At 39.7% G+C, this 15,385-nt stretch overlaps 1 protein-coding gene across 3 annotated transcripts in view; it reads right to left on the bottom strand.

Moving 5' to 3' along the window:
• Positions 1–3,039: 3,039 nt before the first annotated feature.
• Positions 3,040–15,385, bottom strand: part of OLR1 (oxidized low density lipoprotein (lectin-like) receptor 1) — a 14,486-nt gene continuing 2,140 nt past the window's right edge. Inside the window, exons 2-6 of one of the 3 annotated variants that reach the window (XM_011952704.1) lie at positions 14,346–14,447; positions 11,996–12,241; positions 5,534–5,673; positions 5,098–5,213; positions 3,040–4,749 (exon numbers count right to left, since the gene is read on the bottom strand). In XM_011952704.1, coding sequence (XP_011808094.1) covers positions 4,608–4,749; positions 5,098–5,213; positions 5,534–5,673; positions 11,996–12,241; positions 14,346–14,447 — 746 coding nt within the window. In that variant the 3' untranslated portion in view covers positions 3,040–4,607. The remainder of the gene's footprint in view (positions 4,750–5,097; positions 5,214–5,533; positions 5,674–11,995; positions 12,242–14,345; positions 14,448–15,385) is intronic. The other 2 variants (XM_011952713.1, XM_011952717.1) reach the window with 2 other exon arrangements.

Below are 15,385 nucleotides of genomic sequence, written 5' to 3'. Positions count from 1 at the left end.
GGAGGCTGAGGCAGGAGGATCACTTCAGCCTGGGAGGTCAAAGCTTCAGTGACCTATGGTCATGCCACTGCAGTCCAGCCTGGGCAACAGAGTAAGACTCTACCTCTAAAAGACCAAAACAAAACGAACCAAAACAAAAAACCCATAAATATAGTTGCAAACATTCTAAGCCAAATTTTAACAGAAATAACCGATAATATAATGCACATAACAGATATAATCCATTAATATAATGCAATCCTAAATTGTTTTAACCTTATATAATTAATGAGTATAATTCACATTAAAAGACTAGAAATTTTTAACAAAAAAAAGACTAGAAATTTTTTAAATAAAAATGTATATGTAATCCTCTCAATAGATGTAGAAAAATATTAGACAAAATTAACACCTATTCCTGATCAATCCTCTAAGAATGCAAGGAGTAAAAGGGAACTTCCTAAAACTTATTAAGGACGTCTATGAAACATATACAGTTTACACCATACTTAGTGGTGCAATACTGAATGATCTCTTCTCAGGATCAAGTTCAAAATAAGGATATTGTTCCCACTACTTTTATTTCGCATTGAACGGGAGGTTCAGGCAAGGAAAAGAAATAAAAACATTGGAAAGGAAAAATAAAAGTGCTTCTGCTGGCACACAGCATGATTATTTATGTAGAAAATCTGATGAAGTCTACAAAAAAAGTTACTAGAAGAAAGAAATAAGTTTATGACGGTTTCAGAACATAAGGTTAATATTTAAAAGTCTATTATATTTCTCCATACTAGCAATAAACATTTGGAAATTAAAATTACCAATGATAATTTCCATGTACAGTAGCATCGAAACTATGAAATATATATGGTAAGCTAACAAAATATGTAAAAATATCTGTAAGAGAAAACTGCAAAACATTGCTCAGGGAAATTTTAAAATACCTAAATAAATGGAGAGACATACTCTATTCAAGAGTCAGAAAAATCAATATTTTTAAGGTTTCAATTCAGCCCAAATTGACTTGTAGATTCAATGTAATCACAATCAGAAATCCAAACGAGTTTTTGTAGAAATTAATAAGCCAATTCAAAAATCAATACGGAAAAGATAGTGACATAGCTCAGCCAAAGTAACCTTGAAAAAGAAAATTAAATTTGAAGGACTGTCACTGCATGATTTTAAGATTTGTTATAGGCCAGGCGTGGTGGCTCAAGCCTGTAATCCCAGCGCTTTGGGAGACCAAGACGGGCCGTTCACGAGATCAGGAGATCAAGACCATCCTGGCTAACACGGTGAAACCCCGTCTCTATTAAAAACTACGAAAAATTAGCCGGGCGTGGTGGCGGGCTCCTGTAGTCCCAGCTACTCGGGAGGCTGAGGCAGGAGAATGGCGTGAACCTGGGAGGCGGAGCTTGCAGTGAGCCGAGATCGTGCCACTGCACTCCAGCCTGGGCGACAGAGCGAGACTCCATCTCAAAAAAAAAAAAAAAAGAAAGAAAAAGAAAAGAAAAGACATGGCTGGGCGCAGTGGCTCATGCCTGTAATCCCAGCACTTTGGGAGGCCGAGGCAGGTGGATCACTTGAGGTCAGGAGTTTGAGACCAGCCTGGCCAACATGGTGAAACCCCGTCTCTACTAAAAATACAAAAAATTAGCCAGGGTGGTGGCGGGCTCCTGTAGTCCCAGCTACTCGGGAGGCTGAGGCAGGAGACTCACTTGAATCTGGGAGGTGGAGGTTACAGTGAGCCGGGATTGCGCCACTCCAGCCTGGGCAATAGTGGGACTCCATCTCAAAAAAAAAAAAAAAAAGAAAAAGAAAAGAAAAGACAGGAAAAACATTTCAAGATGCTTGTCTGATAAAAAGGTTTTTATCCCGAATATATAGAACTCTCAAACTCAACAGTAAGTAAGAAAAATAAACTAAGTAAAAATTCTCAAAAGATTTGTAGAGTTGCTTTACCAAAGTTACCTAATACAGATGGTAAATAAGTTTCTAAAAATTTGCCCGGGGCGGTGGCTCGCACCTGTAATCCCAGCACTTTGGGGGCCAAGGCGGGCAGATCACTTGAGGTCAGGAGTTCAAAACCAGCCTGGCCAACATGGTGAAACCCCATCTCTACTAAAAATACAAAAAAATTAGCCAGGCATGGTGGCAGGCACCTGTAATCCCAGCTACTTGGGAGGCTGAGGCAGGAGACTCACTTGAATCTGGGAGGTGGAGGTTACAGTGAGCCGGGATTGCGCCACTCCAGCCTGGGCAATAGTGGGACTCCATAAAAAAAAAAAAAAAGAAAAAGAAAAGAAAAGACAGGAAAAACATTTCAAGATGCTTGTCTGATAAAAAGGTTTTTATCCCGAATATATAGAACTCTCAAACTCAACAGTAAGTAAGAAAAATAAACTAAGTAAAAATTCTCAAAAGATTTGTAGAGTTGCTTTACCAAAGTTACCTAATACAGATGGTAAATAAGTTTCTAAAAATTTGCCCGGGGCGGTGGCTCGCACCTGTAATCCCAGCACTTTGAGAGGCTGAGGTAGGAGGATCACTTGAGGTCAGGAGTTTGAGACCAGCCTGGCCAACATGGTAAAACCCCATCTCTGCTAAAAAGACAAAAATTAGCTGGGAGTGACAGTGGGCGCCTGTAATCCCAGCTACTTGGGAGGCTGAGGCAGGAGAATTGCTTGAACCCAGGAGGCGGAGGTTGCAATGAGCTGAGATTGCACCACTGAACTCCAGCCTGGGCAACAAGATCGAAACTCTGTTTCAAAAACAAACAAACAAACAGAAATTTGTAGGACATACAAATTCAAACTATGTGGATATACCATTAAATATCTATTGGAATCGTTAAGACTATAAGACGAACCATATCAAATTCTAGCATGGATGAGGTGGAACTGGAGCACTCATACACTGCTGGCAGGAATGTAAAATGGTACAACTTTGGAAAACAGTTTGGCAGTTTCCTAAATAGTTAATCATACACTTACTGTGTGATGCAAACATTATACTCCTAAGTATTTACCCAAGACAAAAGAAATCCTATGTTCATACAGACTTGTACACAAATGTTCACAGCAGCTTTATTTGTAATATCCCAAAACTAAAACAACCCAAATGTCATCAACAAGTAAATGGGTAAACGAATTGTGGTATATCCATACAAGGGAATATTCAACAAATATTTAAAAGAATGAATTCACACGAGCAGCAAGATGGAGACATATGAATCTCAAAATAATTATGCAAAGTGAAAGAAGCCAGACAAAAAAAGGCATACTATATGATTCCATTCACATAAAACTCTACAAAATGCAGAATGAAAGCTCATTGGTGGTTTCCTGGGGAGGAGTCAGTGGGAGGGGCATTGTGACACTTTGAGGAATGATGGATATGTTAACTGTGGTATGCATGTTCTCCACAAGGTGTGAAAACTTATCAAATTGTACACTTTAAATATGTTCAGTTTACTTTACGTTAATTATATCTCAGTAAAGCTTTTGACAAAAGCAAACATCTCGTACCTTCGTAAGGATGATACAGCTCTTAAAAAAAAAAACAAAACAAAAAGATTCCTGCTAGATTATGTGCACCAAAATAAAAAGGTTTCCTTTAAAGTAGAATAGGCTGTGAAGAATGGGTGTAAAGGAGATAGAAGCCTAAAAATAGAAGATCTATTTCTAATTCCATCTGTTTCTATTCAGCAATATTTGCATACCTGGCTCAGTTTGTTCTAGATTGAGTGTCTTCATTGTTTTCGTTTTATATGCTTCGGAATTACAGCATAGCCAAACAGAGTTGAGAAGAGGTCATCTACAAAAGGTGTGTTCTTTAGTGAAAGAAATTCTATTCTTACCTCTGGGCCACACATCCCATGATTCTAACAAGAACTGTTGTGAAGGGTTAAAGCTGTTAGTCTGTTCTCTGGTAGAAAAAAGATGAAGAAATAATAACTGATTCAGGAAGTGGTAATAGGTTGTGGATTAGCTCACAGAAAACACCACTCATTTACTAAGTACTTTCTTGGACTCCCCACTTGTCCCAAAATGTGTGTGTGTGTGTGTGTGTGTGTGTGTCTATCTGTCTGTGAATGTTAGAGTCTGGAGATGGACCACAGTTTAAAAACCAAGGAGTGGTATCTTTTACAGTTAGGAACATGAATTTCTTCATTTCGGGATGGCTTCTGTCCTTCTTGGTTTCTTCATGTGCACTTTTTCCCAGACGTGTTTCCCCTTTTTGCTCTCTGCCTGCATTTGAGTAAGTTCTCCATGTTCTGTCTTTTACGCAATTTTAGGAGGGTGAGGGGAAGGTGATAATGAGGTAAAGAAGACTCAGTGCAGAGGATTTTCAAGCTTCAAGAGGAGTCAAATTTTAAGATAAAAAGGGGAAAATGGACGTCAGGCTGGCAGGGAAGCTTGGGACAAGCTAGCTCAAATAATACAGATAGCTAGAATCAAAAATGTTGACATAAAGGTGCCAGGCACCTGCAGCCCCAGTTTCTGCGAAGGAGCCAGCTAAATGACAGTTCTCTGGGCTCTCATGCTTTGCACCCAAACGACAAATAATAGCTTAAATTCCAGGATAAAACTCAAAGTCTTTTTTCTTTTCTTCCAGAGCCTTCAAATTCACTGTGCTCTTAGGTTTGCCTTCTTCTGACATATACTGAAGGCAGCTAAAATGCAGTTTTCCGCATAAACAGCTCCTCGTTGTATATATGCACAGGTACCTGAAGGGTATGTCTGGGAAACAGCACCTCGGATTCTAAATCTGCAGGCAGAAAAACAAAACAAAACAAAACAAAACAAAAACAACAACAACAACAAAATACTTAGGTTTACTGCCACCTTGTTTCAGAAACTTAGCTTTTGAAACTTTTTGTCTTAAAGACTCCAATCAGTGATAAACGTGGGAAGGAAAACTCAAGAAAAGGTCTGAATGGTTAATAAGTAAATCTTTTTGTGAAAGAGGTAAGGAAGGAGACTTTGAGAAATTTCCCCCAAGCTTCTCTCTGGCAAGAAGAGAACATTGATGGAATGCAGGCAGTGACTTCACTAGCAGGTTCAGCAAAGAATAAGAAACTGACAAGAGAGGCATCAAAAAGAATGGGAAACTTACAAGTGGGGCATCAAAGGAGAACCGTCCTCCCAGAGCCATGGATAGCTGGAGTTTCTCCGAGACAGCCCCATCCAGAATGGGAAACTGGAATAGGAAATTGCTTGCTGGATGAAGTCCTGTGGGGAGTAATGTTTCTGAGTTTGTGGAATCCACGTGGTGGTTTTAGAATCTGAAAGTCAGTTAGTGTTAGATCCACCAAACTAAAGAAGCAAAAGGGATCTCTGACATCCCCTTGATTGTTTTATGCAGTTACTTAAGCCTAGAGATACTACAGAGCCTGTCAGTCCAAGGTCATGCACAAAATTGGAGATCAGATTAAGCTAAAAAAAACAGACATTTTGGCTCTCAAACAAGAATTCCTGCAGTGACAGTCTAAACCAGATTCATTTCCCTGTCAACCGATACTTCAGCCCAACAAATACCCATAAACACTCACCAGATCAGCTGTACTATTAATTTTCAGCAACTTGGCATCCAAAGACAAGCACTTCTCTTGGCTCTTTTCCCAGTTAAATGAGCCCGAGGAAAATAGGTAACAGTTTTCTTCATGCCAGATCCAGTCTTGCGGACAAGGAGCTGGGAAGGGTAGTATATCTACTCAGTCAGTTATGTTTGTGTAAAAGCAGTTCTGCAGTTCTTAAATCAAATAGCCCCTCAGTCCTCTCAGGTGCATACTATTTATTTTTGTTTTTGTTTTTGTATATTTAGTAGAGATGGAGTTTCACCACGTAGGCCAGGCCCCCCAAAGTACTGGAATTATAGTCGTGAGATACCGCGCCCTGCCCACACTACTTCTTAAGTAAAATTTTACCCAGGTTCTTCAAATACCTAAATAGCCCCAGAGTCCTTATTTCTCTATTTGTTGAAAAAAAAAAGAAAAGAAAAGAAAGAAAGCATACTGATTTTAGCAACCTAAATGTACTTCCCATTTAGCATTTTCACTTCCCCTGATGAAAAGCAAGTTAAGCTAGCATGTAATTTTAGAAACTGTGTTTGAAACAAAGAAAGTGAGGGTTGGGGAAATAGATATTTCATAGCCATTCTGCTATTTTTAAAAAGTAATGCTATGGATTCTAAAACTTCATATCTTTGAATAATGAATTTAGGCTTAAATACTATGTGCCTTGCTTTTAGGCATGTGTGCTCTAATACAGTAGCCATATGTGATTTTTGAGTACTAGAAATATAGCTAGTTTGCATTTCTTAAAAAAATATATATTTTTTAATTGAAACAGGGTCTTGCTATGTTGTCCAGGCTGGTCTTGAACTCCTGGCATCAAGCAATCCTCCTGCCTCAGTTTCCCAAAGTGCTGCAATTACAGGCATGACCCACCACACCCGGCTAGTTTGCATTAAGATGTACTATAAGTGTAAAACACACAAATGATTTTGAAAACTTAGTTTGAAAAAAAAAAAAAGAATGTAAAGTAGCCCATTAAAATTTTTATACTGATTAGTATTGAAATAATATTTCAAATATCTTGGGTTAAACAAAATATGTTTCTAAAATTAATTTTATCTGCTTCTTTTTTATTTTTATGTGCCTACTAGAAATTTTAATGATATATATGTAGCACATACTATATTTCTTTTGTACAGAGTTGTTGCATAGTATATTCATATAAGGTGAGGATCTCAATTTAAATAAGATTTTAGAAAATAAGGAGATTTTCAGTAGCAAAATTCACAGGGAGTCCACCAAACCAAAAACAGAACTTAGACAATAGGTAAAATATACTAATGTCTACATGTTTATGGATGCTTTCAGGAACCCCCAAATCATCACTATCATCACCATCATCATCATCATCATCTCTTGCATCTCCTCAAGGGGAAACAAAGTGCTCTGGTCTACACTACAACCAAAATGTGAAAAATCAACATCTTTGAGAAAGGCAGCATTTTAATTTCATTCTCACTGTGGCATAAAACCACTAAATAAGAGTAGGCTTTATCAGAGAGGAAGAAGTAGGAGGAACTGAAAAACAAAAGAAAAAAGTGAATGAGAAAGCATACAAAACACTAAGTTGGTTTTTCACCAAACTGATGTTTATAAAAAGAAAAAGAGACCAAGTTGAAAGCAGTCAATGCAAGCTTCTTACTTCTTAGTTTGCCTAACCCCATCATATTACGTAAATATAAAAATATGTGCGTTTTTGGCTGGGGGTGGTGGTTCATGCCTATAATCCCACCATTTTGGGAGGCTGAGGTGGGTGGATCGCTTGAGGCCAGGAGTTCCAGACCAGCCTGTGCAACATGGTGAAACCCCATTTCTACAAAAAACACAAAAATTCACCGGGCATGGTGGTGTGCGCCTGTCGTCTCAGCTACTCGGGAGACTGAGGTGGAAGGATCACTTGAACCTAGGAAGCAGAGGTTGCAGTGAGCTGAGCTCATGCCACGCCCTCTAACCTGGGTGACAGAGCAAGACTCTGTCTCAAAAAAATATATTTAGATATATATATAAGTTTTTGTAGACTAAAAAGACAGTCTGGGCAAGTTTTCCAAGTTATGACAAAGTAAGAAGGACACGTTACAAAATGTAGTGTTTAAACTAACTGCGTGTATGTGTGTGTGCACAAAAATAAACATAGTAAGTGATATTTGTATTTGTTCTATAATTTAACAAGCACAAATATCACTCAATATGTGCCAGAAACTATTGGAAGTACTGTACAGATATTAATTCATTTAATCCTCATAGTATCTCTTTTTTTTTTTTTTTTGAGACGGAGTCTCGCTATGTCGCCCAGGCTGGAGTGCAGTGGCCGGATCTCAGCTCACTGCAAGCTCCGCCTCCCGGGTTTACGCCATTCTCCTGCCTCAGCCTCCCGAGTAGCTGGGACTACAGGCGCCCGCCACCTCGCCCGGCTAGTTTTTTGTATTTTTTAGTAGAGACGGGGTTTCACCGTGTTAGCCAGGATGGTCTGGATCTCCTGACCTTGTGATCCGCCCGTCTCGGCCTCCCAAAGTGCTGGCATTACAGGCTTGAGCCACCGCGCCCGGCCCATAGTATCTCTTTGAGATCGGTTCCAGTCATTTTCTTCATCTGACAAATAGAAGAGAATCTGGACCTAGACAATGTGACTCTAGAGTCTGGGCGTTTCACCATTTATAACATACTACCTTTCAAAGTTCTAAGTTAGAACCATTTGAGGAAGTGTTTCTCAGTGACACTCTCGAGACATTCTGATACAGAATCTTGAGGTAAATCTGTAATCTGCCACTTTTAACAATCTATTTACATATAGTAAAGTTTGAGAATCACCACACATTCCATTGCTAAATGTAAAGTCTATTCCTGCAAAGGCCCTGCATCTCACTAGCTTGTTGGCCTAAAGCAAACATGTAATAACCTCTCAGTATTCAATATACATTGAAGACCACAGACTTTTTAGTAAAAAAAAGATAAAATTTGCCTCAAACTGGGAAGACCTGGCTTTTTTTTTTCTTAATGTGGGATTTTAGTATTACTTTTTAAAGACTTCTCAAAGCTCTTTGATGGGCCGGGCACGGTGGCTCACGCCTGTAATCCCAGCACTTTGGGAGGCCGAGGTGGGTGGATCACGAGGTCAGGGGTTCGAGACCAGCCTGACCAACATGGTGAACCCTCATCTCTACCAAAAATACAAAAATTAGCTTGGTGTGGTGGCGGGCACCTGTAATCCCAGCTACTCAGGAGGCTGAGGCAGGAGAATTGCTTGAACCCAGGAGGTGGAGGTTGCAGTGAGCTGAGATCGCACCGCTGCACTCCAGCCTGGGCAAAAGAGCGAGACACCATCTAAAAAAAGAAAAGCCTTTTTGATGAAAGGCAGAAGTTTATTTGGTATCTCTACTAACTAGCCTTTATCTGACACTGTCAAGGAATGGAACACGTTACTTGGTATATCTGCCAGCATCAGACATATCACTTATTGTTTTTCATTAGTTGTTCATCCAGGGCATCTCTGAGAGATAGTTCTGATGGTCCTGTTATAGGTTTAATCTCATACAACTGATAAAGACAAAATTCTCTTAGGCTTTACCTGTGATATAAATCATTGGTTAGTATGTGGTTATGTCCACTTTTATAAACATTCCTATCCCTAATAGATAAACCTTCTCCCTTTAAGCCTTCTTGAAGGTGGTATATTCATTTCCTTGCAAGCTCCAACTTTAAAGAGATTAAATATGTTTGACACTTGCTAAAAATTAGTTTGTCTAAAAATTTCTGTTAATTTTGAAAATGTAGGCCGGGCGTGGTGGCTCAAGCCTGTAATCCCAGCACTTTGGGAGGCCGAGATGGGTGGATCACGAGGTCAGGAGATCGAGACCATCCTGGCTAACACCGTGAAACCCCGTCTCTACTAAAAAATACAAAAAACTAGCCGGGCGAGGTGGCGGGCACCTGTAATCCCAGCTACTCGGGAGGCTGAGGCAGGAGAATGGTGTAAACCCCGGAGGCGGAGCTTGTAGTGAGCTGAGATCCGACCACTGCACTCCAGCCTGGGCGATAGAGCGAGACTCCGTCTCAAAAAAAAAAAAAAAAAAAGAAAATGTAAATGATCTCTAAATAGTGAAGGGATTAATAAACTGCAAAACATCACACAAAATTACTTTTTATTATCATTTCACTTTATCCAGGTCTCACGGTTTCACCTATCAAGGAAAAGCTTAGGTACCTGTGAACTGTTATTATATACTCTTTATTCAAAGAAATTATGTGGTTGAGATTAAGTAAATTGTGCAAGCAAGAAGCTAGAGAGATCTCTGTTTATTAGAGGAAGTTGTTTACTAATCCTGACAGTGGGGCACTAATTTATGCACCTCCAAGGAAATAAAGTACCTCTGAATGACTCTATCTCACATCTTTTCACTCTCCCTATGCCTAAAACCATATGCCTGATTTAATGACATACTGCGCAGAAAGACCAAATAATACAGTAGCTTCTGTAACAATATCAGAGCTCACATCATAGTCTTCTTACAGATGCTACTATTTCTGCTTGCTTCTGGATTCTGAGTCCCTTTAGACAACTAAAAATCACTCATTTTTTCTTATATAAATAGACTTCTTGGACTCCTCAGATTTTTGTCTAAGCTGAAGTATCTGCGTAAGGTTTGCAAGCCAGTCTGCCTCCATTGGCTCTATTTACATTGATGGGCCTGGCACAGTGGCTTACACCTGTAATCCCAGCACTTTGGGAGGCCGAGGCAGGCGGATCACCTGAGGTCAGGAGTTTAAAACCAGCCTGGCCAACATGGTGAAATACCATCTGTACTAAAAGTACAAAAATTAGCCAAGGGTGGTTGCGGGTGTCTGTAATCCCAACTACTCGGGAAACCGAGACAGGAGAATCACTTGAACCCGGGAGGTGGAGGTTGCAGTGAGCCTAGATTGTGCCACCGCCCTCCAGCCTGGGGGACAAAGCGAGACTCCCTCTAAGAAAAGAAAAAAAAAAAAAGGCCGGGCCGTGGTGATGGGTGCCGGTAATCCCAGCTGCTTAGGAATCTGAGACACGAGAAATGCTTGAACCCCTGGAGGCGGAGGTGTCAGTGAGCTGAGATCAGGCCACTGCACTCCAGCCTGGGCGACAGAGCAAGACTCCATCTCCAAAAACTGAAATAAAATAAAATAAGTTGATGTAGTACACTTTAAGAAATAATGCCATAGAATGAGCTAATGTAGAGTTAGGGGTAGACAGTTGCAAGGACAAAAAGACCCCAAAGAAAAAGAAACACAATGACTAAAATGCATTGGAATGGAAAGAGATAAGGATCTATGGAAAGGGGTGGGGGTGGCAGAATTCTTCAAGAAAAATCTCAAAACTGCTACTCAGGAGGCTGAGGCAAGAGAATCGCTTGAACCTGGGAGGTGGAGGTTGCCTTGAGCTGAGATCACACCACTGCATTCCAGCCTGGGTGTGACACAGCAAGCCTGTCTCAAAAAATTAAAAAAAATAAAGGAAGAAAGACAAATCTCAAAACTAATATTTTAAAAAGAAGAGGCTCTTATAAAGAAGGAAAACTTAAACCCACCAAAAGCTATGCTTAATTAAATCACATTTCTCAAGGATTTGACATAGCATAGGGTTGTTATGATAAAAAATTTAGAACTTCTTGCCAGGCACAGTGGGTCACACCCATAATCCCAGCATTTTGGGAGGCTGAGGCAGGCGGATGACTTGAAGCCAGGAGTTTGAGACCAGCCTGTTCAATATGGGAAAACCCTGTCTCTACTAAAAGTACAAAAATTAGTTGGGTGTGGTGGTTCATGTTTGTAATCCCAGCACTTCAGGAGGCTGAGGCAGGAGAATCGCTTGAACCCAGGAGACAGAGGCTTCAGTGAGCTGAGATCATACCACTGCTTTCCAGCCTGAATGACAGAGCAAGACTCCATTTAAAATAAAAACATAATAATAAAATAAAATTTAAAAAATTAAAAATTGACCGAGTGCGGTGGCTCATACCTGTAATCCTAGCATTTTGGGAGGCTCAGGTGGGTGAATCACCTGAGGTCAGGAGTTCGAGACCAGCCTAGCCAACATAGTGAAACCCCGTCTCTACTAAAAATACAAAAATTAGCAGAGCGTGGTGGTGGGCCCCTGTAATCCCAACTCCTTGGGAGGCTGAGGCAGGAGAATCACTTGAAACCAGGGGGTAGAAGTTGCAGTGAGCAGAGATTACACCACTGCACTCCAGCCTGGCCAAAAGAGCAAAACTCCATCTAAAAAAAAAAAAGAAAGAAAGAAAAAAGAAAAAGAAAAAGAAATTGAGAACTTCTTATATAGAACATTATGAATGAATAATGATATGCATAACAATAGACCAATTTTGAGCCCAGAATTGTTTCCAAAAAACAGTTATGGTTGCACAGAAAGCTTCCACTATGTCTCCTGACCCACTCTTCTCCCAATACCTGAACAATTTGCTACTCTCTTCAGTGTTTCTTGGAGATTCAGATTCTGGTGGTGAAGTTCCATTTGCTCTTTGGATTTCTCATTCAGCTTCCAAGCAAGGGTTTCTATCATTTCCTTGAGTTCGTTTTGTGACTCCTGTGAAGCTTCTTCTGCTTGTTGCCGGGCTGAGATCTGTCCCTCCAGTTTATTTTTCTGGTGAGTTAGGTTTGCTTGCTGTTGCTTTAGGAGGTGAGACACCTGGGACACTGAATCACAGTTGCGTTAAGACTGCAGTTCTAATTCAAATAAAAATCCCTCCAGGGACTTTTTGAGGAAATCAAAACAGAATTAAATCTATTTTGACAATAAAATAAGCTGCTGAAAAATGACCCAAATTTACTCAGAAATTACAGATTGGGAGGTTCTTGAATATTCCTGCAGTATTTTGTTTAATGTCAGGAACATTGCAACCACTTGTAATTTTTTAAAAAATTACCAAGATTTTGGCCAGGCACTGTGGTTCAGGTCTGTAATCCCAGCACTTAGGGAAGTCAAGGCAGGCAGATCATGAGGTCAAGAGATTGAGACCATCCTGGCCAACTTGGTGAAACCCCATCTCTACTAAAAATACCAAATAAATTAGCTGGGGGTGGTGGCGTGTGCCGGTAGTCCCAACTACTCAGGAGGCTGAGGCAGGGGGATCACAGTACCGCTGCACTCCACCCTGGTGACAGAGGGAGACTCCGTCTAAAAAAAAAAAAAAAAAACCCAAGATTTTTTTTTATTGAGTTACAAATTAAAAGTAATCACAAGATAACCAGTACAGCGTTAGAATAAATAAAATAAGGAAAACCTAAAATAGACACCCACCAGACTCAGCGACTATTAGTAGGAATTGTCATTAGTGATTTACTCTATTTATGTCTTAATTCCTCTGCTATATCTCCTCCCATTCTGTCTAGTCTTCCAGACTTCCTAATTTTAAGAACTGCGACATACACCCCTTTTCTGAGACAGCCACACACACTGTGTCACAAGAGTCCCCAAAGCATTTTTTCTTTTCTTTTCTTTTTTTTTCCCCCTTGGCCACAGTACATTTTAGGAAGGGTGAAGATAAAGTGAAGGTTGTGAAATCAAGCAGGCAATAACATGTTAAGGGTCAAATGTCTCAGTTCCTGAATTTTGATGGTGCAATACAAAGCAGACCGCTTGGTTTGAAGGTAGCTTTGATCCTGTTATAAGGCGATCAAAGGCTCAGAAGATTTTTCTGACCACCACCACTAAGTCAAGGGCACTTCTCCTAGTCACTAGGAAAGGCCCTAAGTATTCACAAATTTAAAATAAAGTAGTTTGTGAACTTGAACAGCAGTTAAGAAGCAAATAGCACTTCAATAGCCATAATAACCTGGATCCTGGGTAGCCTAAACAACTCAGATCTACAACCTAAATTCACAGGCAGGTCAGGTGAATGTTGGGCACCATTTTGTTTCCTTCTTGGCCACTCCAGACCTTCTTTTCACTTCTTTTTTTTTCTAAATATCTTCTCTTTTCTAAATACTCTTATTATAAATGTGAAACATATTTTATTTTAAATGTTTTATTTATTAAGATTGTGCTTCTGGTTCTTAACATTAAAATGCTATTTAATTATCTCTATCAAAACTCCGCAAGCTAAATACAATTTCTTTTACTTTTGGGCCTCTCAGATGATCTCGGAGATTAGTAACTTTAAGTTATTATCTTATCCATCATTCTAGAATTTAAACAGGCTCTATCCGTTTTTTTGTTGTTGTTGTTGTTTGTTTGTTTGCTTGTTTTGAAAGCGAGTCTCGCTCTGTTGCCCAGGCTGGAGTACAATGGTGTGATCTCAGCTCACTGCAATTTCCACCTCCCTGGTTCAAGCAATTCTCCTGCTTCAGCCTCCTAAGTAGCTGGGATTACAGGCATGTGCCAGCACACTCAGGTAATTTTTGTATTTTTAGTAGAGATGGGGTTTCGCCATGTTGGCCAGGCTGGTCTTGAACTCCTGACCTCTGGTGATCCACCCACCTTGGCCTCCCAAAGTGCTGGGATTACAGGCGTGAGCCATTGTACCCGGCCTATCCATGAAGTTATGAAAACAAAACAAAACAAAACAAACAAATAAAAAAAGGCCTACCAATTGTAATTTTTATTTCATGGCTCTATCCATTTGAAGGTGAACAATACACCCATTTATTTTCACGGTCACTCTAAAAACATTTTGCCTAAAATGAATCTACGTCAAGGCTGTTGGTAGTTGTTATGAAAAGAACTTATAAACCATATTTATTAACCTCATTTCCAACACCCCGACCCCAGTAAACATCAGTTCCTTATTTTAGCACTTACATTGCATGCCCAGCACCATAGTGGTCACTACTAATCCCAGGCAGAGGACTGCTAGAGTCACAGCAACCAGGCACCACCATGGAGAATAAAGAAACTGAAGGCCTAGAGTGACAGAGGATAGAATCAGAAAGACAAAAAAGAGGGAACAAGTAAGCGAACCATTCTTTGGAGCCTGTCTGTACTTGGTGATTTACTCTGTTTATGTTTTAGTAAATAGACATAAATAGTTTGCATTCCATACCACTAGTCCTCCGAATAGCACTGCAAATAATTCATCATACACATTTAGGAATGGAAAATAGGGAGAGTTAAGGAATTTAAGTGATTTACCCATGGTCACACAGCCAATAAATTCAGAGCCAGGATTCAATACCAGATATTTGAATCTAAATATATGATTCTAAAGCTTACACTTTATCTACTTTCCCCACAATTACTCCTCAAGAAACTCACAGTCCAGCTTGACTGAATCAACTTCATCCACAGTGCAGAGAGCCTGAAGTTTTTAATATAGAACACGTGTACACATGTGCGCGCGCACACACACACACAGTGTGTTTTATAAGTAACATAAACAAATGTCAGACATAAAGCAAACAAGCTCTCTTCAGTTAATCAACTGAGATTACCTCAAATAACTTTATGAATAATTTTATGCCATTTGATTATGAGTCCACCAAAATTACAACTTGTAACTGGGGTTATTAATCAAAGAAAAGTAGGGATGAAACCTTGATATTAATTTAGCTTATATTAACAGCATATCCTACACTCACACCAAGTGTAGGCTTGATTTTACAAGAGAAATATTCACCATTTTGAAAAAAACATGTCACATAGCTCACAGGTGTATGAATATCCAATTATGTGCTCCACCACTAAAAAAAATACAACACAGATATTACTGGTTTTACTGTAGGAACACATCCCATACAATGTATTATGGTTTCCTCACCTTGTGAGATAAACAAATAAGGTACTTATATCATTATCCTCTGTATGCAAATAAGGAGACTGAAAGGTTTATTGACTTGCTTAAG

The sequence above is a fragment of the Colobus angolensis genome, unplaced genomic scaffold, assembly GCF_000951035.1.
Source record: "Colobus angolensis palliatus isolate OR3802 unplaced genomic scaffold, Cang.pa_1.0 Scaffold11, whole genome shotgun sequence".
NCBI classification, from domain to species: domain Eukaryota; kingdom Metazoa; phylum Chordata; class Mammalia; order Primates; family Cercopithecidae; genus Colobus; species Colobus angolensis.
This window is presented reverse-complemented; position numbering and strand designations above follow the sequence as displayed.